Source organism: Chamaea fasciata, unplaced genomic scaffold, assembly GCF_029207755.1.
Source record: "Chamaea fasciata isolate MVZ Bird 193981 ecotype frontalis unplaced genomic scaffold, bChaFas1.0.hap1 SCAF_11, whole genome shotgun sequence".
In the NCBI taxonomy this organism is placed as follows: domain Eukaryota; kingdom Metazoa; phylum Chordata; class Aves; order Passeriformes; family Sylviidae; genus Chamaea; species Chamaea fasciata.
The window spans coordinates 18105886-18128283 of record NW_027094096.1 but is presented as its reverse complement, the minus strand read 5'-3'; the positions used below and the strand labels follow the sequence as shown (position 1 = coordinate 18128283).

General features: G+C 63.1%; 3 protein-coding genes across 4 annotated transcripts; 1 reads left to right on the top strand and 2 right to left on the bottom strand.

Moving 5' to 3' along the window:
* Positions 1–1284: 1284 nt before the first annotated feature.
* CLCN2 (chloride voltage-gated channel 2) lies at positions 1285–13665 on the top strand. 2 transcript variants are annotated; one of them, XM_066193502.1, is made up of 24 exons: positions 1285–1406; positions 5892–6036; positions 6477–6608; positions 6700–6828; positions 7353–7486; positions 7572–7649; positions 7759–7837; positions 8444–8569; positions 8638–8722; positions 8831–8932; positions 9017–9101; positions 9221–9334; positions 9773–9842; positions 10027–10137; positions 10367–10580; positions 10678–10811; positions 10930–11081; positions 11162–11267; positions 11335–11408; positions 11787–11837; positions 12381–12419; positions 12624–12728; positions 12801–12887; positions 12967–13665. In XM_066193502.1, exons 1-24 carry the CDS (start codon positions 1356–1358, stop codon positions 13171–13173), a joined length of 2610 nt encoding a protein of 869 aa, XP_066049599.1. In that variant the 5' UTR covers positions 1285–1355; the 3' UTR covers positions 13174–13665. The 2 variants fall into 2 exon arrangements, with proteins under 2 accessions (XP_066049599.1, XP_066049600.1); XM_066193503.1 differs by lacking the exon at positions 11787–11837 and having other exon boundaries at positions 1294–1406; positions 9179–9334.
* LOC136295140 (heat shock protein beta-7-like) lies at positions 13638–15631 on the bottom strand. The gene is made up of 3 exons (XM_066193504.1): positions 15415–15631; positions 14460–14611; positions 13638–13977 (listed from the first exon to the last, which is right to left on the bottom strand). The coding sequence occupies exons 1-3, from the start codon at positions 15554–15556 to the stop codon at positions 13789–13791; spliced, it is 483 nt and encodes a 160-aa protein (XP_066049601.1). The 5' UTR covers positions 15557–15631; the 3' UTR covers positions 13638–13788.
* A 188-nt stretch (positions 15632–15819) lies between these two features.
* FAM131A (family with sequence similarity 131 member A) lies at positions 15820–21985 on the bottom strand. Its single transcript, XM_066193881.1, is given in 7 exon segments — positions 15820–17814; positions 18181–18309; positions 18512–18694; positions 18960–19053; positions 19838–19962; positions 21589–21632; positions 21634–21985. Coding segments are annotated over 7 exon segments (1077 nt in total). The 5' UTR covers positions 21690–21985; the 3' UTR covers positions 15820–17368.
* Between the last annotated feature and the right edge of the window lie 413 nt (positions 21986–22398).

The window sequence follows — 22398 nt, the reverse complement described above, 5'->3', positions numbered from 1 at the left end:
TGGCATCACCTGTGGTGGCCTTGCAGTGTGCTGGTGGCCCACAGCCAGGCACGCTGGTGGCAGTGGGCAGAGTGTGCATCCTGGCACAGGGCTTCCCCTCCGGATGAACATTCCTGCTGCCGTGGGGCAGTGCCAAGAGCTGACGAGCAAGGAGGGAGCTCCGTGCCTGGGGATACAATGAGCGGGCAACCCATTTTGTCACCTCCCTGCCTCAAACTGGTTCATGTCGGGCAATAAACCCTCCTAGACTGGCACAGGACATATCCCAGCCCCCAGCCCAGCCATCGTCACCCACCCTTGGGGGTGCCGACGTCAAACCAGAGGGTGGCACCTGGGCAGTGAGAACTAGCCTGTTCCTGATCCCGCAGCACCAGCCCAGCAGTCCCACCGCTCTGGCTTTCCCTGCACCTAGTTCTTGCCACAGAGGTGCCATCCTGTGCCCTGTGGAGGAGGGTGAGCGTGGCCCTGCCAGCTGCCTCGGTCGCCCCTGAGCCTGTGGCAGCGGTGAGACAGAGGTCCCGGCAGCCAGCCTGCCATGCTGGAGCGCCTTGCCCAAGGATTGCCGGTGCCAAGCTCTACCCGTGTGCCTCTCTGGAGAGGACTGAGCCCCTACTGCCCAGCGAGTTCAGCAACAAAGAGTGAAGCCCACCTCTCTCCCTGGGAGCTGACAGTCCCGGGACGCTGCACAGCATAAGGGTAAGGAATACCACCCCTGACAGCTTTGGGGTGGTGACAGCCCCACAGAGCCAAGGTGCCCTGCCCTCCTTGGGCATTGACAGGTGCCCCTGTGCCCTTCATGACAAGGCAGACCCCAGGCACCCTGCCCCCACCAATCTGTCCCCTAGCCAGGCATGGCCATGAGCCTGGAGGTGACGGTCTGCAGAGCCCCAGCACGGTCCTCCCACATCTCACCAGGGGGAGCCCACAGGGAAGCAGCGCCCAGCCCCACGCCAGCCCCTTGTACCTGTGGGAAGAGGGAGCATTGTGTCCCGGGGGAAGTTTGCCCTTGGTCGCATCACCCACGCCAGCTTTTAACCTCACCTGCACCCACTGGTTGCTCACGAGTGCCATCCCGGGCAAAGGCCCCGGTGGACGGGGTCCCGCCATAGGACAGAGTTTCCGGCCGGACTCCGCCTGACCCAGCCGGGCACTGCGTACCCAGCGCCGCCGGTGCCGGTACCGGGCGCCGCCGGTGCCGGGCGCTGCCGGCGGAGGCGGAGCGCGGCCGATCCCTCCCCCGGGCAGTGCCCCGGGCCCGCCCCGCGCGGTCCGGGAGGAGCCGCGGCCGCCGCGGGCACCGGCAGCGGCACCGGCACCGGGACGGCGCGGAGCGAAGCGGCGGCAGCGGCGGCACCATGGCCTCCGAGAGCGAGGCGCAGCGGGCGCTGCAATATGAGCAGACCCTGGTGAGTACCGAGGGCACCGGGCGGGCACCGGGCACCGGTGTGGCACAGGACGCGACGGGACCTGATGGAGCAGCCGGGGATTTTGGGGGTCTGCCCTGCTCAGGGGCGGCAGAACTCCGCGGTGCTCTGTTTGGGGTGCTGTCTCCTGTTTGGGATGTCACCCCCAGCCCCCCTCCCGCTGTGGAGGAGCCTAGCTGAACCCCCACCCCCAGGGCAGGACTTCTGCACACACTTCACCACCCCCAGGCTACACCCCTCATCACTGGGAAGGATGCCCACCCTGTGGGGGGCTCCCAGAGGCGCCAGCAGGGCACGCTTCTCTTCCTCGCACTGCGTGTCCCTGGTTCTCTGCCCTCGAGATAAGGTATCTCCCCCGCCTGCAACCTTAGCCCCATGTTTACAACTCCTTTTCCTCAGGGGCCTCCCCACTGGCACCAGGGTGTCCCATTGTCCTGGGGTGTCCTCCTTCCCCGCTATGTGCCCAGTCACTCCACTGCTCTCCGCTGCCCACGGCCCTCAAACATCACGGGCAAAGGTGCTTTTCCCCGGCCTCCGCTTGGGACGGTGCCCAAGGCGGACGGTACTTTGCCCTGGCAAAGGCATTTGGACAGGCAGGGCCAGGGAGGTGTGCAGGGGAGCAGACACTGAGTGGCCACAGAGCTGTCGTGCCCACGGCTGCCCAAGAGAGCCTGAGCCGGTTGCTGTGTGCAAGGCGGGCCCTGCTGAGCCTTACCCACCCAGCATGGGTGCGCGGGGCAGCGTCAGGGCACTGCTGCTCTGTATACCCTCGGCATCGCCTTTCCCAGCACCCAAACCGTTCTTCTGGCAGTGCCCCTCAGTGCTCACCCCAAGCTGCCCCTGCACCGCCGCTCTCAGGTGGCTGCAGGACACCAGCTGGCCGTGGGAGCCGCGGCTGTGCCGTCATCCCCACGACCTTATTGACCCCACGGTCCTTCCCGGCAGGGCTGAGTCAGGGAGCAGTCGGGGGCAGGAGCAGGGGTGAGCGGTGGCAATGCCTCTCCCTGCCGCCAGGTCCAGACGGCCCCCCTGGGCGCCCTGGTCACGGTGGGTGAGCAGAGAGGCCATCCCAGCCGGGCACCGTGGGGCGGAGGAGCCTGCGGGCAGCGCGTGATGGGAGAGGCACGCTGGGCTGGCATCGGGGCAGCCGTGCTCGGCACCAGCAGACTTTGCCCTCCTTTTCTTTGGGCAGGGTAGCACCCACATCCTGAGCGCTCCATGGTGCCCATCCCCATGGCCTCTGGGCTCAGTGAGGCTCGTGGAAGTGCCTGGGGGTTGTGGGTGAGGCTGGGTGCGGGCTCCTGTCCCATAGCCTCACACCTGCATTTTGGGAGCTGCCTGGGCACATGCTGGGCAAGAGGAGTGCCCAGCCCTCCCCAATACATCTGAGCCACTACCAGCTCCTGCCAGCACCTGCCAGGAGTGTCAGGATCCAACTGGAACCTGGCATGGGCTGGTCTGAGCTGGACAGCCTGGAGACAGCTCTTGCTGCTTGTGCCCACAGCCAAGCCATCACAGCCAGGCTGCAGGGTTGTGCCCAGCCATGTCCAAAGGCCTGTGTCCCTACCCCATGCCCTTCCCCTCCTCAGATTTCACCAGCCCTGGGATGCCATGCGTCTTGGGCCCCCAGACCTAAAGGTCTTCCCAGGCATCCCACTCTGGGGTCCCCATGCTGGACAGGAGTCTGTGGGAACCCCTGGCATGCTGAGGGTGCTGGGGTGCACATCAGCCCCAGTGCCCCTGACATGCCAGGCTGTTGTGGCAGGGAGCAACAGGCCCCATGGGGGGGATTAAGCCTGACAAACTGCCCTTGTTCATTGCAGAGCCGCTCAGGGTGATTAGAGCCCGGCTAAGACGGGCAGCGTGACACACACCCCCTGGCCTCTGCCTGCCAGCTGCCAGCCCAGAGGAACCCCCAACCCATTGCCTTTAAATATCTCCCCTAGGGGAAATTTGGGGGGGAAGGCTGGCTGGCATTGGCCATGAGGAGGTGGGCACCACTGCCAAGCAAGCTCAGTGCTGTGGGACAGGCTGGCATGGGCACACGGCAGCACCAGATGCCAGTGCTTGCCCCAGGCGCAGCATGGCCCAGGCACAGCAGGCACCGTGGGCTGGCAGTGCCCAAGGGGCTGTGGCACAGCCGGTGCCTGCAGCGCAGGAGCCCAGGACCAACACAGTGGCCTTGGCCCATGCCCGTGTCCCCGAGTGCCCCCCGCCAGCCCCCCCTGTGCCCGCTCCCTGCCCGCCCGGCACTGTGATTGTTCAGCTGCTTCACGGCAGAGGCCGGAGTCCCGGGGCTGTTTGTGTTTCAAAAGGCCTTTGTGGAAAAATAACCCAAGCGGAGGAGGAGGAGGAGGAGGAAGGAGAGAGCCCACCACTGGTCTTCACAGCCATGCCAGGGCTGTGGGCACAGTAGTTGTGGCTGCTCAGCACTGGACACCCATGGGGGTCCCAAGTCCTGCCTGTGGGGCTGTGGCATGGGGCAGAGGGGTGGCATGGGATGGCACAGGGTGGCAGGTGGCAGCAAGGTGGCATGGCCCCTTTGCTTGCATCCCTGTTGTTACAAGTGAGGTCAGCTCCAAAGTGGGGCAGAGGGGAAATAAATCCCACCACCCTCAACCAGGCTGGAGCCCCTGGGACTGGGCATCCCATCATGTGCCCCAGCACCTGGGGGGACAGTGTGGCAGCCCCTGGCACAGCCCCAAGTGGTGGACACAGAGCTGGTTTGGGGGGCACTCAGCCTGGGGGTGCTTCTGTCTTGGTTTGGGCTGGCCATGGGTCAGCAGTGGGGCCAGGCAGGCAAGTGCTTGGCAGGGTGACAGCACTCCTGGGGTGCCGGCCCATTTAATCTTCCAGAGCAAACAAGCCTTTTCCAAAGGGAGCCTTTGAAATCAAGACCCCGTGCGGGGCTGGGGTCCTCCTCTGACAGCTGATGCTGGATTTGGCCCCTCAAGATGGTCGTGCCTTTCCCCCCAGCTCTTTTCCACAGGGCAAGGAGCCACTGAGCCCATGCTGAGCAGGAGTTTGGGGGAAATCCATGCCAGGACAGGGTCAGCAATGGAACTTAGTTCACCCTCCTCTCCCTGCCTACATCCCCACCCTCCCTCCCGCTGCTGGGCACAACCCGGGTATTAGACAGCAGGGAATCCACCTGGCGCCGCTTTGACTGCTTTCTGCTGTCTACCAAAGGGACCTGGGCAGGAGCGCTGCCCCGCGAGGAGTGCACCTTCCCGCCGGCCCCACGGGGAGTCGTCATTTGCCAGCAAGCCAGGGGGCTGTGAACGGGACCCGGGCACCCGGGGTGGGCAGTGCCGGCAGCAGCCGGGGCTGGGCTGCCCACGTGCCGAGCGCGGTGCCCACCCGTGGCGCTGCCCCCGTGCCGGGCGCCGGCGGGGCCGTGCCGGGGAGGAGGGCGGCTGCGCCCCGGCCGGGCAGCCACGCGCTGCGCTGGCACGGCACGGCGGGTGGGCACACCATCAGCATGGGGCTCACGTTGTCCCGACGTGGGAGCCTGGCAGGGCCCCCACGGCCCTGAAGCCTCCCTTTGTGCCGGGCCAACCTCTGGCGCTTGGCATTCAGGTCGTGCAGGGGGGAGTGAGGCGGAAACCAAGCAACCGAGTCCTTGGCAGTGCCCGCCAGTGCGGGACAAATGCCCCCGGCTCAGCGGGGAGGACGGGCACAAAGAGCTCCTGGCCGGCACGGGGGGCACTGCCAGGCCCACCCCCTGCCAGGGCCATGCCACGTGCCACAGCCAGGCAGGAGGCACCTGAGGAAAGGGGGGTGATCCATATGTGGTCCCTATGTGGGCGCAGAGCCGCTCGCACCCCTTTGATCCCTAAACCCCCTCTTCACAGCGCAGGGACCACCCTGGGCTTGATGTTGTATTCCCCCTCTCCTGGATCTGGGGGTGCATCCTTGTCCCTCACTGTGCTCTTGCCTCCCTGCTGCCAGGTGAGACCAGCCAGCTCATGTCACATATGGCCTAGCAAGGCTGCTTTTGGGGGGATATCCCAGCCTTGTTTTTAGCAATGTCAGGGTGTGGTGCCTGTGGAGTGCCAGCGCAAGCCAAATACCAGCCCTCAGAGAGTCTCCTGGCCAAGCTGGCCACGCTCCCATCACTGGAGGGGCCCTTCTCCACCCTCCACCAGCCCAGTCCAGTGCCTGGGGCACCTGGGCAGGGCCAGAGACTGGTACCAACATTTCAGCTGCCTGCTTTGGGCATGTGGGCAAAACAATCACCATCGATCCACACTCACCTTATCTACCTGGCTCCTTCCCACGCCCTGGAGGGCAGCCGGGCACTCCCACAGGCGCCTCCACCCCTTTGCCTTGGGATGCCATGCCTGTTCCCTCACCTGGCAGGCCATGCCGGTATGCCCACTGCTCCCCTGACTCAGTTTCCCCACTTGGGTGCAGGGGTTGGGGTAGCAGCCGCCCTAACACCCCTGCCTGCTCCTTCTCCCCCAGATGTATGGGCGTTACACGCAGGACTTGGGCACCTTTGCCAAGGATGAGGCAGCCCGGCTGCGACTGCAGGAGGGGGACACGCCCCGGCCCCGCCGCCCCTCCGAGCTGCTGGAGTACACGCAGGGCCGCTGTGCCCCCTGTCGTGGTAAGAGTCACGGGTGGGCACAGCCCCACGATGGCACAGCCTGGACAGGCTGCCCACCCCGCCACGGTGGTGCGGGTAGAGTTTCTGTGGCTGTCATGGGACACCGGCGCCGAGGACAATGCCACCTGCCCGCTGGGACACAATGGCCCGAAATAGCCGGGCATGCTGCAGGGACCAGGGGCCCTCAGCCCCTCTACCTGGGGCCATGCCAGGGAGGCTGTGCTGGTGGGAGGTGCGTGGCCAGTGGTGCCGTGTGTGACTGTGCACAGTCAGCTGGCTGTGACAGCTGGACACAGCAGTGCTCCAGAACCAGACAGTGCCAGCAGTGCTGGGTCAGTGCTGCTGGATGTGAGCACTGCTCTTGCTGCCAGCCTGGCTCTGCCACGTCAGTGTGCCCATCCCTGGGGCATCCAGCCTTGAACCCTCCCTTGTGTCTACAGTCTGCGCCTTGCAGTGCCAGAGGTTCCTCATCTCCAAGGTGGGTGAGGACTGGGTCTTCCTCATACTGCTGGGACTGGTCATGGCCCTGGTCAGCTGGGCCATGGATTTCGCCATCGCCACATGCCTCCAAGGTAAGCAGGTACCAGTGGGTTCCTGGGGCCATGGCAGGGCAGGGAGTGGCCATGCTACAGGGCCATGCCTTGTGCCTTGGTGTTCCCACAGCTCAGAAGTGGATGTACGGGGGCCTGGACACCAACGTGCTGCTGCAGTACATGGCCTGGGTCACCTATCCCACTGTGCTCATCACCTTCTCAGCTGGCTTCACCCAGATCCTTGCCCCCCAGGCTGTGGGTAGGGCATCAAGGAGCTGCCTGCAGCCTAAATGGGGTGTTCATCCCTGGGGCTGTGCCTTGGAGAGGCTGTGCTGTCTCCCTGGGGGTCCTGGGATTCTTTCTAGGGATATGGGCTGGTCTTCAGAGGGTCGCCTGGGAACTGTGGTTTGGATGTCATCCTGAGCTATGGGTTTGGGGATCTTCTAAGGCCTATGAGAGAGAGGTCTTCAGAGAGTCTCCTGTGAGTTACGGGGTGGATGTCTTCCTGGGCAATGAGGCTAGCAGGCTTAGGGGTCTTTCTAGAGCTAGGACTTGATCTTCAGAGAGTCTCCTGGGGGCTATGAGATTGGGGTCCACATGGGGCTGTGGGTTAATCTGTGCCTACATGATTATGGGGCTGTTCCTCCCAGTTGTGGGAAGAGATGTCTCTGGGATGTCCCTGTGGCAGTGGGGTATGGCAGAGCATCAGGGGTTACCCCCCAGAACTGTGGGGCAGTGTCCTCCCTTCATGGCTTTTGGTCAAGGCTGTCCCCATGTCACCAGGCTCAGGGATCCCCGAGATGAAGACCATCCTGCGGGGCGTTGTGCTGAAGGAGTACCTCACCCTCAAGACCTTTGTGGCCAAGGTGATAGGACTGACATGTGCCCTGGGCAGTGGCATGCCCCTGGGCAAGGAGGTGAGGGCAGTGCCAGGGCAGGGTGAGCAGGGGGCCAGGGAGTGACACCGAGGGCAATGTCCTCAGTCCCCTGTTGTCCTCTCAGGGTCCCTTTGTCCACATCGCCAGCATGTGCGCAGCCCTGCTCAGCCGCTTCCTCTCCCTCTTTGGGGGCTTCTACGAGGTGAGCAAGGCAGGCTGGCCCCAGGAGGACCAACCTGTGCCCATCAGCAGGTTTGGCAGTGCCTAGGGTTGGGGGGGGCAGTGCCCACTCACTCCTGTCTCCCTCACAGAATGAGGCAAGAAACATTGAAATGCTGGCAGCTGCCTGCGCTGTCGGTGTTGGCTGCTGCTTCGCCGCCCCCATCGGAGGTAGGGTCACCCCGGGCCTCCCCACACCCCCCACACCTCCCGGCCAGGCAGCAGGGTCCACCTGGAGAGTCAAGCAGGACCCCCAGGACAGCTGGCACGGGAGAGGGCAGTGCTGCTCAGCAGGGAGGAGGAAGGGAGGAGCGGGAACCATCCTCTCAGATGTGTAACGTCTGCTCTTGTCCTCTCCCCTGCCGCCCTGCGCTCCAGGGAGCTCCCCACTCCAGTCCCGCTGAGCCCTGCCCGTAGGTTGGTGATGTGTCTGACTCTTTCCTTGCCCTTTGCCTGCTGCCCTCTCTGTCTGTCTGTCCATTGTGTGTACTTCACTCCATCCCAATGCCACCCCTCCTGTCGCTGCCCGCATCCCTGTGCTGCCCTGTTGCTCATGCAGACTCGTGCTCGGCCCACTGTGCTGCATCCACTGTGCGCAGCTGGGACCAGCCACGTGCTTTGCCAGGGAAGCCCTTGAACTGCCCTGTAGTGTATCCATGGGGCAGCCAGACCCCCATGGGCTGTGCACGTGTGTGGACTCAGGGTGGGAAGCATGCCAGGCACCGGGGGCCTGTCCAGGTTTCTCCACCTCCCTTGCACACTTCCCCCCAATGCCAGGTGTCCTCTTCAGCATCGAGGTGACCTCCACCTTCTTTGCCGTCCGCAACTACTGGCGTGGCTTCTTCGCTGCCACCTTCAGCGCCTTCATCTTCCGTGTCCTTGCTGTCTGGAACAAGGATGAAGGTACCTCAGGCAGGGTGAGGGCACAGGGGTCCCCGTGCCCAGCCCTACTGACCCCCACCATCCTCCAGAGACAATCACGGCACTGTTCAAAACCCGCTTCCGCCTCGACTTCCCCTTCGACCTGCAGGAACTGCCTGCCTTTGCCGTCATTGGGTGAGTGCGGCCATCCCAGCACCCATCCCATGGCCCCAGGGGTGGCAGTGGTGGCACTGGTGGTGCTGGTGGTGGCAGCAGGACACCTCTTCCCTTGGCTCTGCCCAGGATTGCCAGCGGCTTCGGGGGCGCACTCTTTGTCTACCTCAACCGCAAGATTGTGCAGTTCATGCGCCGCCAGAAGACCATCAACCGCTTCCTCATGAAGAAGTAGGTGCCCAGCAGTTCCCAGCAGCAGGGTGGTGGAGCTGGGACTGCCCCAAAATCACCCTCTGCCCTGTGCCGCCCTGCCAGGCGCCTGCTCTTCCCTGCCCTGGTGACGCTGATCATCTCCACGCTGACCTTCCCGCCTGGCTTTGGACAGTTCATGGCTGGCCAGGTACCTGCCATGGGGTGGCACACCAGTCCCCACCCCAGGGCCACCACAAGCCCCAGCTGACCCCTGCCCATCACCAGCTCACCCAGAAGGACACCCTGGTGACACTATTTGACAACCAGACGTGGGCCAAGCAGGGGATCAGTGATGAGTTTGAATACTTGGGCATTCTGGAGGCCTGGCACCATCCCCGCTCCAATGTCTTCGTCACACTTGTTGTCTTCATCCTCATGAAGGTGGGTGCCTACTTCCCCTGTCATCCCCAGGGTACCACCAGGAGGTTATGGGGAGGATTTCCTGGATGGCATCAGGGAGTTGCCAGATTGTTACCAGAAAGGTGGCACCAGAAGGCACTGGGTGGCTGCTCCAAGAGTCCATCAAGGTGTTTGCTGGGTGGTGCTGGCATGCCATCAAAGAGATCTTGGCTGGGAGCCACCAATTTGCCACCAGGGAGGTTCTGGCTGCTTGCTCCTAGATGCCACCAGGGAGGTGCTGGCCAGAAGCCACCAAGTGCCACCAGGGAGGAGCTGGCAGGGTGCCCCTGGGAGGAGCCCATGCCCCACTGCAGGGTGTGGTGCCCACGTGCTTCTCCACAGCACTCAGTTGAGGGTCACAGCAGGGGCAGGAGGCAGGGCTGGGTCAAGGAGGGCAACTAATGGGTGTCCGCCCCACAGTTCTGGATGTCAGCCTTGGCCACTACCATCCCAGTGCCCTGTGGAGCCTTCATGCCTGTCTTCGTCATTGGTAAGGCCCTGCACCCTGTGTGGGCAGAGTGGGAGGAGGGAGCCACCTCTCAGCCCAAACTGGGCACCTATGGGTTCCTCCAGATGTCCCCTTCCCTGGCAGTATCAGCCAGAGGAGAGGGCACAAGGCTGGGCTGGGTGCTGGGGGAGCCCTGTGCCCCTTCCCAGCCCCTCTCTGCCTGCAGGGGCAGCCTTTGGGCGCCTGGTGGGGGAGAGCATGGCAGCCTGGTTCCCTGATGGTATCCACACAGACAGCAACATCTACCGCATCGTGCCGGGGGGCTACGCCGTGGTGGGTAAGCACTGAGCTGGAACGGGGACACCATGTTGCGCATCATTCAGAGATGCTGCCTCACAGCTGAAGTGATGATCCCTGGAATTGGGAGTGATACCACCACTGGGGATGTCCCCATATGGTCCCAAGGGCTCCAGACGTGAATGCCCTAGAGGGGGAACCCAGGGTGGGGACCTAGCCTGGTGGGCAATACCTGACAACCCCACCCTGTCTCCTGATGGTGGCCATAGGGGCAGCCGCACTGTCGGGTGCTGTCACCCACACGGTGTCCACTGCCGTCATCGTCTTCGAGCTGACGGGGCAGATCTCACACATCCTCCCTGTCATGATCGCTGTCATCCTGGCCAATGCCGTTGCCCAGAGCCTCCAACCCTCCCTCTACGACAGCATCATCCGCATCAAGAAGCTTCCCTATCTCCCTGAGCTGGGCTGGGGCCATCACGAGTGAGTTTGTGTCCCCTGTCCCAACCCCAAAGCCCTCATCAGGCACAAGGGGAGGGGGTGGCATTGCTCTGAGGCCACTGTTCTTGTCCCTGGGCAGGAAATACAACGTGCGGGTGGAGGACATCATGGTGCGGGATATCCGCTATGTCACCCTCAACTGCAAGTACCGGGACCTGCAGCAGGTCCTGCACGGCACCAAGATGAAGAATCTGCCACTGGTGGAGTCAGCTGGTGAGACATAGGCAGGGACTCTGCCGGCATCCACAGCAGCCGTGGAGTATGCCAGGGTGGTGGGTGGGTGTCAGAGGGAACACCAGGAGCCAGTGTGGCCCCTTGCTGTGTCTGGCAGAGTCCATGATCCTGCTGGGCTCCATTGAGCGGACGCAGGTGGGGGCCCTGCTCAGCAGCCAGCTCAGCCCCCACCGCCGGCTCCTGACATTGCGGCAGAAGGTGCTGTCCGAGGATGGGCACCGGCTCTCCGATTCCAGCATCCGCTTCCAGGTGAGGGGTGACACCATCTCGGGGGATGCCCTATCAGGGTGGCCCCATCACCATCACCCCACCACCCCATTTCCTCACAGATCAGCACAGAGACCTCCTCGGGCTCCCTTGCCCGCCCCGCACTCCGCAAACCCCTGAAGCCAGCGCTGAAGCGGGTGCCCAGCAGCCCAGCTGACAGCCCCCCAGGTGAGTCTGCATACAGCCCCCTGGCCCTGCTGTGCCCCCACCACTAACACCTCCCCTCCACCCGCAGTTGGCAGCACTGACCACACTGGCATCGCCCTCAAGAGCCTCTTCTGTGCCAACGCCGCCACAGAGCCCACCGAGGTGAGAGCCTGGCCCTGCCCATCCCTTCCCATCCCTGAATGGCCTTGCCTGGCCCCTCCCAGCCCTGCCTGTTCTTGTCACATCCCTTTCCATTCCTGTTCAACCCTGCCTGTCCCATCCCATCCCCTTCCGTCATTTTCTATCCCATCCCACCCCATCTCATCCAATTTCTACCCATTCTGTGCCATGCCAATCTATCCCATCCCACCCCACCCCATCCCATCCCATTTCATCCCACCCCACCCCATCCCACCCCACCCTATCCCATCCTACCCCATCCCATCCCATTTCATCCCACCCCACCCCATCCCACCCCACCCTATCCCATCCCATCTCATCCTATCCCATCCCCTAACTGCTGTCTCTCCCACGGGCCAGGCCCAGGGCACAGCCTATCACAAGGCCAAACGCGTCCGCATTTCCATTGTGGTAAGCTGCAGCCAGTTGCAGCCTGGGCACAGCTCCTGCCAGCCAATCAGAACCTGGCAGGAGTTCTCTGAACCAATCAGGGGCCTGGCAAGATTTTCCTTGGCCAATCGCCATGGGCCTATGTCTGTGTAGTCCATCTTGGACAGTGACGATTCCATCCAACCAATCCTGGTGTGCATCCTCCCCATCCCAAGGAAACCATCCTCCCAGGAACTGGGATGTGGAGCCTCCCAGCCATCACAACCATGGGATCTGCCCCACTTTGCTCAGCCAATCACGGCACACCTTGCATTCTCTCCACCAATCACAAGCTTGGCTTGTCCAACTGTGGCCAATCAGAGTGTGACCGATGTCCTGCCAACCAATCATGTTATTTGACCTGCCCATGTGCTGCCCATACCCTGCCTGCACCCTGCCCTGCCCCGCTTGTGCCCTGCCTGCATGTGCTGCCTGCACCCTCGCTGCACCCTCGATGCACCCTGCCTGCAGCCGGCATGCACTGCCTGCCACCCTCAGGCCTGCTCCAACACACCTCTCTTGCAGGAGGAGATGATTCTGGGTGACAAGATGACTCCAGCAGAGGTAAGAGGTTGGGCAGAGACAGGCAGGACCCTTCTGCTCAGAGGGATCCCAAAGAGGTGCCAGAGCATGAGGCAGGCATGGGGAGGTAGGGGATGGATAACCCAGATTTCTGCATAAGACTGCATGTAAGGAGGATGGGAGGGCCCTTGCTGGCACTTATGGGGAGGCCATATCCCCTTACCCTGCCCAATGGCACCTCCCCAGATTTTGGAGTGGGAAGAACAGCAGCTGGACCAGCTGGTGGACTTCAGCAGTGCCAAGATCGACCCCGCGCCCTTCCAGCTGGTGGAGCACACCTCGCTGCACAAGGTGCGCCCACACCCCACCCCAGGCCCCCACCCACAACCCCCAGACCCTCAACTCAGCCCCCTCTTCCTGCAGACCCACACCATTTTCTCTCTGCTGGGCCTGGACCACGCATTCGTCACCAGCATTGGGCGGCTGGTGGGCATGGTGACCCTCAAGGAGGTGAGCAGGGAACAGGGAGGCTGGAGGGACACAGAGCAGCACCTGGAGCTGTTTGCCCATGGGTTTGGGGTCCCCGCAGCTGCGCAAGGCCATCGAGGGCTCACTGACAGGCAAGGGGGTGAAGGTGCGCCCGCCGCTCGCCAGCTTCCGCGACAGCACCGCCAGCACCACCGAGGCCGACACCACCGCCCTGCGCCAGCTCTGGGATCGCCACCAGCACCACCATATGCCCCGCGAGGCCGGTCCTGGGGGCGACGATGATGATGACACCCCCAAGGGCCAGTGAGACCCTTGAGATCCACCCCCCCCGTGTCCCAGAAGCCACAAGGGCCCCCTGGCAGGTGCCGGGGGGTGGCCACCCTGAGCCCACTGATGCCAGACTCGGCACAGGAGTGGGCACCCTCAATCCAGTGCCTCTGCCCCCTCCCTGGGCTGGGGACCAGCCAAATGCCCCCCAGCCAGCCCCTGCTTCCCAACTACCTGCCAGCTCTTGGGGCTTCCCACTTTGCTACCTCTGTACCTCCCCAGCCCCTGGTGCCCCCCAGAATGGCCACTGCCCTCACACCCTCCATGAGCACCACAATGTCCCTTCTTGGAGTGGCATGGGGCAGAGAGGGGCATCAGGTTGGGGTGTCCACGGGGACATGGGTGGGCATTGCCCCCTGTGCTCAGCACCTCTGGCTGGGAACAGGGGGTCCTGCTGCCTCTCTGCCATGCACCTTTCCCCATGTAAATACAGAGATTTTTATATTAATTTAATAAAAAGACTTTATAAACACAGCTGAAGTACTATGGGGCTGGAGGTGGAGAGGGGCACAGCCAGTGGGCACCAGCTGAGCTTCACCACAGTGCTGGGGTTGGCATTGCTCCAGGCAAGGAGCCTTTTGTCACCCAGAGCTGCTCACAGCATGGCCTCACTGCGGTACAGCAGCTGTGGGGGCTGCCCACGGCCAGCACTGCCACGGCGCTGGACGGTGATGACCAGTGTGCCAGCCTCAGTCAGGTTGCAGCTCACCGACAGCGGGTCCGTGTCCTCGGGCAGCTGGCACTTGTGGGTGAAGGTGTCACAGACGGTGCCATCCTCAGCCACCTGCAGGGAGGCACCACCGGTGCAGTGGAACGCCGTGTGGCATGGTGGGTTCCACAGCATGTTCCCGGTTACCCCAGTGCTTCTAATGGGGCAACTCCCAGTCACCCTGGCTCCAGCAGGAAAGATCCCAGTGACTCCAGGGCAATTCCCAGTTACTGCATTGCCAGCAGGAAGCAGGCCTCTGCTGCCCAAGCTTATGAGGTAAATGCCAGCTACTGCAGTGCCAGCAGGGATGGTTCCCACTTGCCACCTCCAGCAGAGAATGCAATAGAACAGGAGTTCCCAGTTGTCCCATTCTCAGTGAGGACAGTTTCCAGTTATGCCAGTACAGGACAGGTGCAATAGCTCCCATTTACCCCAGTGCTAGCAAGGGCTATTCCCAGTTACCACCCCATCCCCGCCACTCGCAGGAGGGGGTGTCATGGGACAGGACCCCCATTGTGCCACGGCCAGAGGGGATGCAGCCCCCTCGGGTGCCTCACCTTTTCTGCCTGGATGGTGACATGGCAGTTGGAGGTGGTCACCACAATGTCAGGGGGCTCAAACTGGCTGACGTCGGCCACCACTTGGTAGGTGTCACCCTGGGCACGCACCCAGGTGCCCAGGCTGCAGGGGTACATGGCACCTGGGGACTCTGTAGGCATTGGAGAGCTACTGGGCGTGGGGCCACAGTGCCAAGGGTTAGCAGACAGGGAGGTGTGGGAGAGTCTGGTGACACTGGGGGAGTGAGGGCTGGGGCTAGCAGGTGGCAGTGTGAGTTTGGGATATTGAAGGTGCTCGGGAATTGCAGGGGGAACTGGGGGACCTAGGGGAATGGGCGTACTGGGGGGGTAGTGGGTAGTCGGGAGGCACCTGAGGGCACTGAAAGATTCCAGGGACACTGGATAACATGTGGACAGCAGGGGGATGGTAGAGGAGGATGAAGACACTGGGGATGACCACGAAAGTCTGGGGGGCAAGAGGACACTGGAGTTACTGGAGCTGTACAAGAAAGCGGGGGCCTAGCAGTTGACCTCAAAGGGTGTGGGGCACAGAGGAGCTGAGGACGTAAGGGCAGCCTGGATGTTCTGGGTTGGGGAGGAAAAGCTATGGGGGGTTCTGAGGACAAAAGGAGGATCAGAAGGGTCTGGGGAGGGGGAGGAGGCAGCATGGTGGTCCTGGGGACAGCAAGGACACTGGGGTTATTGGGGACTTACAGCAGGAGCACAAAAGCACTTGGGGAGTAAGAGCTGGAGGACAGTCCAGAGAGCCATGGGGCACCTGAGGGGCAGTCAGTGTTCCCCTCCCAGCCCTCCCAACCTGTGCTGGGGGGAGGGCCACACAGTCTCCAGGCACAGGTAAGCTGGATATCCCTTGCGGGGCGATCCCCAGGGTAGCAGGGCTCCCCTCAGGGTAGCAGGGCCACCTAGAGCCTCCCCCACCCTCCACTCCCAATACCTGGGTACCCAAATGCCTCCTGTCCCTGTGCCCCAAAGGGTCCATGCAGCCGGTTGCCCTCGAAGCAGGGCTCGCTGTGCCCCTGCCCGTAGGCGCTGAGGAGCTCGGCGCGGTACGTGGAGGCTGTGCTGAGAGATGCCATGGCGCCTGCTGCCCGCGCCCCCCAGGGCCCTGCAGTGGGGAGGGTCCAGCCGCCCGCCCGCCAGCCAGCCACCAGCGTTAGATGCCCATAATTAGGCACCCTGTCCGTAGGAATGTGAGATAAGGGACGAGGCCTCCGTCACCCTGTGGGGCCGCGGAGGGGGATGCATCCCTGCCACCGCTGGCCTGCCACCCCCCTGGCCCCCTGGGGAGGAGGTGCCCCCCCCCCACCTGCAAGAAGAGGCGCCCGGCGCAGCGCTCGCACAATTGACTTTATTCAAGACCTGGCAGGATGGAGGAGGGGGTGCCATGGTGTGGGCACCCCACGGATACTCCACAGGTACTGCCACAGCGGGGCAGGGGGCTCAGGCAGCTCCCACAGATATGCACATGCGTGCACATGCCCATGCGCCCCCGGGTGTGCACATGCACACACACACAGAGCAAAGCCCCCCACCCGTCCACAGGCACCCCACACCCCCCAGCGCATCCCAGTACCGTGGGGAGCATCCACTGCCCCCAGGAGCAAGTGGAAACAGTGGCAGGGAGCCATCAGCATGGTGTTGGGCCTGCTGGCCCCTGCAGCCCCTCGGTGATGCAGGGCAGGGTGGTCCAGCCCCACACCGGGCACCCCATGGCAAGGAGGGAGAACAGGAGCTGTGTCCGGCAGGGGTTGATGGGGGTGCTGGGGGATGCAGGGGAGCAGGGGTGCAGTGGGTGCTAGGGGGCAGCCCGGGGTGTGGGGACAGGGAACAGCAACTGGGCTGGGTGAGGAGCTGCATGCAGGGGGAGAGTGACCCCACGAGAACAAGTGCCATGCGGGAAGGGGTGCGCAAGCGTTGGCAAAAACTGGCATTCCTCCCCCAAACGACGTGCCTGGAACCCCTCACATGGGCTTGGGGGGTCCCCGGGGGGTTGCCACTCCCAGCCAGGACAGGGGGGCTGGTCGCCCTTCATGTAGGCACTTGGTTCCCTGCTAGGGGTGAGTGACTTGTCGACAGGGACATTAGTCCCACGTCCTACCCCCTCTCTCCACCCTGCTTTGCCTCACAGCAGATTTTGGGACCCCTGGCTGGGCTGAACCCCTTGCTGCAGGGCTGGATTGGGGCTGCTGTCCTGGTGGCCCAAAGCCCCCAGCCTGGGGGCTGCATCCACCTGGCCCTGCAGTCTTTCTGTGTCAGCCCCATGCATGTACAAAAGTATAGAAAGTCCCAGCACCGCAGCACATCCACAGCCCCCCAGCACCCCTCCAGCAGCTCCATGCTCCAAAGGCAGCAGTTCACAGTTTTAAACTCGGTCCAATAAAAGTTGGCCAGGGAGAGAGGAGAAAAGCCCTTCCCACACCAAAACCCCCACCACCACTCTGGCTTGGGGTGGTAGAGGCACCACAGGATGATCGGAGAGTTTCAGCCATGCCATTGGGGGAGAGGGAACTGTGCCCAAAAGGGGAGCCCAAGGTGATTTGGGGGACAACATGCGAACAACCAGCCCCACTTATTTAGTCTTGACAGTTTTGGGGGGCACGTCTGGGCGTCAGGGCAGAGGACAGACCCCCCCCCCAAGCCCTTCCCTGCGCCCCTTCCCTGCTCTCATGCAAAAATCCAGGAGGGCAACGATGTGGCCAAGCAGGGCCGGGGCACAGTGGGGGCACACTGGCTGGGGGGGCTGCAGTGGCCCCCGGACCCCTCCTGCACCCGAATAGCGAGGGGCAGCAGCGGCAGTGCCTGTCCCTCACCCAGCGTGGGGTCTGGCCAGAGGGCTTCGACAGGGGACCTGGACCCCCACCAGGAGAGGCACGGCACCCCAGGAGGCATCAGGGCTCTTCAGCCTCCTCCTCCTCCTCCAGCGATGCCACCCCGGAGGAGGCGACGTCAGAGATTTTTCGGCGGAGCGGGAAGTCCTTGCTCAGCACCACCTCATCCTCCGTGGGCGAGAGACAGGCTTCGGCGTAGGACACGGAGTAGAGGGAGTCCTGGCACCGGAGCCGTGCCAGGCCCCTCAAGGCACTTTGACTGGCTGGGGGCGGCAGCTTGGGCAGCAGCAGGTCCTCTCCCCCCAGGGAGCCCAGCAGTTTGGCAGTGAGTTCGGAGGGGGACACCATCTCCAGGCTGCAGAGACTGGAGCAGAGAGTCTCAGGGGACAGGGTGTGCGAGGAGTCGCTCTCGGGCTCACAGGAGCCGTGCCGCATGCCCAGTTGGCACAGGTGGCCCTGCAGCAGGTCTCGCAGCAGTGCACTGGCAGGCATTGTGCCTGTCAGCTCTGTGAGAAAACCAGGATGTCTGGGTCAGTCCAGGGCTGAGGGATGTCAGCTGCCCCCTGCCCTGTGCCCCACAGGTTGGAAGCAGTCCCGTGCCTGCTTTGCCCACAAATTGCTGCGTGTGTGGTACTGGTAACCACCAAAGGAAAAGCAAAACTCTCTGGCACCACAGAGCTGTTGCATTTAAGGGCTTTCCCATCCCTGGCTCAGACACTGTTTGCCAGGGTGCCAGGCAGGGGCACTGCCCTGTATGGGAGCGGCCAGGCTGGGGAATGTGCCAGGCAGTGGGCATCCCGTTCCTTTAACCCTTAGGGGTGGGACACCCACACCAGCAGTGGGACAACTTGCCCACTCCCCCCGGCACTTACCAGTGGGCTGGGAGCTCTCTGTGGAGGGCATGAAGTCCTCATCGTAGGACTCGTCATTGGAGTCGTCCCCATCCACTGAGGACCAGGCTCGCAGCTTGGCCTCAGCGATGGCAAACTGCTCTGCCACACCTGGCACAGGACAGGCACGGATCAAACACCCGCAGTGAGGTGCTTCCAAAATCCCACAGCTCTGGCACCTCTATGCCCATAAGTGCCATGGATGGGTGGATGGATGAATGGACAGATGAATGAATGGGAACAACCCACCCCACCAGCCCTGCCCTGGGCCGCAGTGGGGACCATGCCCACCGGCCGTGCCCGCAATGCTTACCGGCAGCGAATCGCGCCTCCTGCTCGCCCTCGCTCAGGTGGCAGTAGGAGCTGAAGGCGCTCTCCAGGGCAGAAGGTGACTCCACTGGCTTACACCAGCCCTTCCACTCGATGAGATGGGCAACACGGCCCTGTGCCATGGCCGTTGGCTTTGTCACGTGCTCTTTCACCACCTGCGAGATGCCTATGGGATTTGGCCCAAAGTCAGCATGTCCTGGGGCACCCCAAGTCCCCACCACAGAGCCCATTACCCTGGAACCCAGCACTCCCTGTCTTCAGTCCATGGGGCCTGGCACCTCCGTGCCCTCCTCTTGAGTGCCACCAGTAACCCCCTGGGCCCCCCTAAAACTCCAGACAGATGACACCCAGGCCCCCCCCAGGAGGCCCAGACTCCTCATCTCAGGAAACCTCCCCCCCCTTCCCAGATGAGCCCCTGGGTGAGCAGTTACCGTGCAGTGAGGAGCGGGCCAGGGCGGCAATCTCCTGGATGGTCAGCGCGCGCCGTGACTTGGGCAGCATCTCGACAGTGTCCTCAACATTGACCTGCCAGAGTGGGCACCGTGGTCACAACACTGGCACCATTCCCCTCCTGGGAGCCCCACGCTCCAGGAGGGGGCTTGGTCCTGCTTGGTGTCTACCCCAGGGGGTCTGGGGCATTTGTGCACCCACACATTCCATGGGTGCATACATGGGTGCAGAGGGATGGTCACAGCAGGGCACACTCCCACAGTGTCAGCACACCTGTATGCTGTGTACACACCTGCACATGCCTGCTCAGGTCACCACGTGTGCCCACACACAGAGGAAGGTGCTCAAACACACAAACTGACCATAAACACACACCTGCACACTCGCACCTGAACTCCACTGTACACGCACATGCATCTGCACACCTATGTGTGCTCACACGTGTACGTGCCCTGTGCTAGACGGTGTCACACACACACGTGTGCCCTCCCCAGCTTATGCACACACACGTGCATGTGCAAGACCACCACACTGAGCTCCCCAGCACCCACTCCTTGGAAGCACACGCCATGCCAGGACATCCTGTTGTATGTCCCCATTGCTATCCCGGCCATGCCAGACCCTGAGCCCATGGCCACGGGGGAAGCGATGTGGGATTTGGAGGCGCGCAACAAATTGCATTGCCATGGCAACGAGGCACCGTGGACTGATTTCTCCCAGGATACAGCCCGGCTCATGGCTGACGTCAGAGCAGCCCCGAGCCACTGCAAGCTGGCAGGGCCATGGCCAGGACGGGTGCCCCACCATAGGGCACCGGCACATGGCTACCTCAGCCGGGCATGGCTGGGCTTGGTGGTACCTGGAGGAAGTCCTGGCTGTCGAAGGAGGCCTGGCGCACCAGCCGGGGCAGCGGGCGGGCAACACTCAGGGGTGACAGTGCCTTCACCTCCTTCCACTCCACACACAGCGTCGTGTCCACGGCCACTGCAGGAAGAGCCGAGGCCATCCTCAGCACCTCCATTTCCCCAGCTGCCTTCTCAGTCCCCCAACCACTGACCCTGTGGCAGCAGCTTCTTGTCCAGTCTGAGACCAGACCCAACTCGTTGCTGCAGCACTGGTGACTCACGCCCGGGCAACTCTTCCGCCTGTGTCAGCGGTAACGCACGTCCCTAGCCTGGCACTGGGGACCAGGCGCCTGTCCCAGCTTGGCAGCTGCTGTGGGAGGGGTGGGGGCAGCTGGACCAGGCTGGACTGTGCCAGGTGATGGGTGTGTGAAGAGAGACAGCACCGGGCCATACTTGCAGGGGGCTGCTGCTCCTCCACTATCTCCAAAATCCCCCTCTCCAATTCCCTGCCACTGGGTAAGGAGGGAAAGAAGCAAGAAGGAATAGGGTCAAGAAAAGCACCCGCACCCATCTTTTGCTAAAATAGCTTGACCTGCTGGCACTGGCACCTCAAATGGATGGGTGCCCATATCCTCAGGCACTGACTCTCAAGCATTGGGGGTCTCCTGTTGATGCAGTTGCCATGAAAGGCCAGTCCCAAAGGGGCCAAGATGGGGTACCCCTCAAGAGCCTCATTTCCCCTGCACCAAGGTGGGCCTGGCTGACGTAAACCAGCTGTGAGGTGCGATACAGGGGAGCTCAAAACTGCTGCCTCCCACCCGCATCTGAGGGTACACCCTGGCTTCCTTGGGAAATTGCAGAGAGGATCGCCCCCACTCCCAGCTGTGGGCAGGGGCACCCTGTGGTGACATCCTAGCAACAACACCCCCGGGGCCCCTCCAGCATGTCTGCAACACTCTCAACACTGTCCTAGCCCCCACGAACCCAGCCTCCAGAACACCCTCTGATCACAGCCCCCATCCCTCCTGCAGCACCCCCAGGACATCTGCAGCACCCCCAGGACATCTGCAGCACCCCCGCTGCACCCCACACACTGCAGCAAACGCCAGCCTCCAATGGACCCCTGAACAACTCTACCTCTCTCATAGCTCCCCCATAACCTCTCAGAACTCTAACTCGCACCCCAGTCCCACTCTCCTCTCCCAGCCCCCCTGCATCCCCAACCCCAGAGCTGCAGTCCAACCTCTACAATCGCCCCAGCCTCTACACATCCACACCCGCCTCCCCTCCATTATCTCCCTGCACTCCCTGGGCTACCCAGCTGCCCCAGAACAGCACACCCAGCCCCCAAACCCCCCCTCCCCCCCCATTTATAGTCCACATCACCCTTTATGTACCAAAGTCCTCCAGAGCCCTCAAGCTCTCTGTATACACAACACACTTAGATACCCCAATTCTCTCTGTGTATCCCCCCCCGCCCCTCACCTCCGTAATTCCCTATACTCTACAGCTCTCACAGCCTCCCAGTCCCCAAACACTACCACTCCATTCCTTGGAAGCCCCTCAGCTCCCTGGTCTCCACCTTCCCATATCCCCCAGACTCTGTAGACCCCACACCCCTATCGTATCACCTCCAGCCCCCCCGGACGCCCCAGCAGCCCCTGCACACCCCCCTCCCCATCCTCAAGTTCCCCTAGCACCCTCCATACCCTAGGTCCCCCTATTCCCCCAAGTGCCCGGTCCCATCGCGCTGTCGCTCACCCACCGATGGTGGTTTTGGAGCCGATGCAGCCCATGCTCCCGGGGGGGCCCCGGTGCGGGCACTACCGCCGGCTCCGCGCCGCCCACATCGCCCCCCGGCCGCATGGGCGGCCCCGGACAGCGCCCGCGCCCCGCCGGAGCCGCTGCCGAGGCGGGTCGGGCCGCGGTACCGAAGCCCCGAGCGGTACCAGAGCCCCGAGCGGTGCCTGCGCCGGGCCGGGAGCAGCACGTCCAGAGACGTCACTGGTGGGGGAGGAAGAGGAGGGAGAGGGAGAGGGGGAGGCGGGAAGAAGAGGAGGAGGAAAAGGAGGAGAATGTGCGGGAGGAAGGCTGAGAAAGAGAAGGCAGAGGGGGATGAAGGATGAGGGAGAGGGAGGAAGGGGAGAACGGGGGAGAGGGAGGCCGGGAGGAAGAGAAGGAAGGGGAGGTGAGGAGAGAGGTGAAGGGGGGATGAAGGCAGCCGGGGAGGATGAAGGAAGAGGGGGGTTGAAGGAAGAGGAAGAGGGGGATGGAGGAAGAGGAGGGGGCGCGGAGAGGAGGAGGATGGACGGAGGAAGAGGAGGGGGCTGAGGAGGAGGGGAAGAAGGCCGGCCACCGCGGAGAGCGCCGTGCCAGCACCGCGGACAGCGCCGCCCCGCCCGGCCCCCGTGCACCCCCGAACAAGGAACAAGGGCTGGGACCCTTCAGAAACGGGACAACCTTCATCCCCAGACCTGCCTGCCCCTACCCGCTCCCGAGGGCCTGGTGACGCAGGAGGGAGCACACAGCCTCTGGCACAGCCTCCCACCGCCATGGAACTGGGCTGGGGACAGGT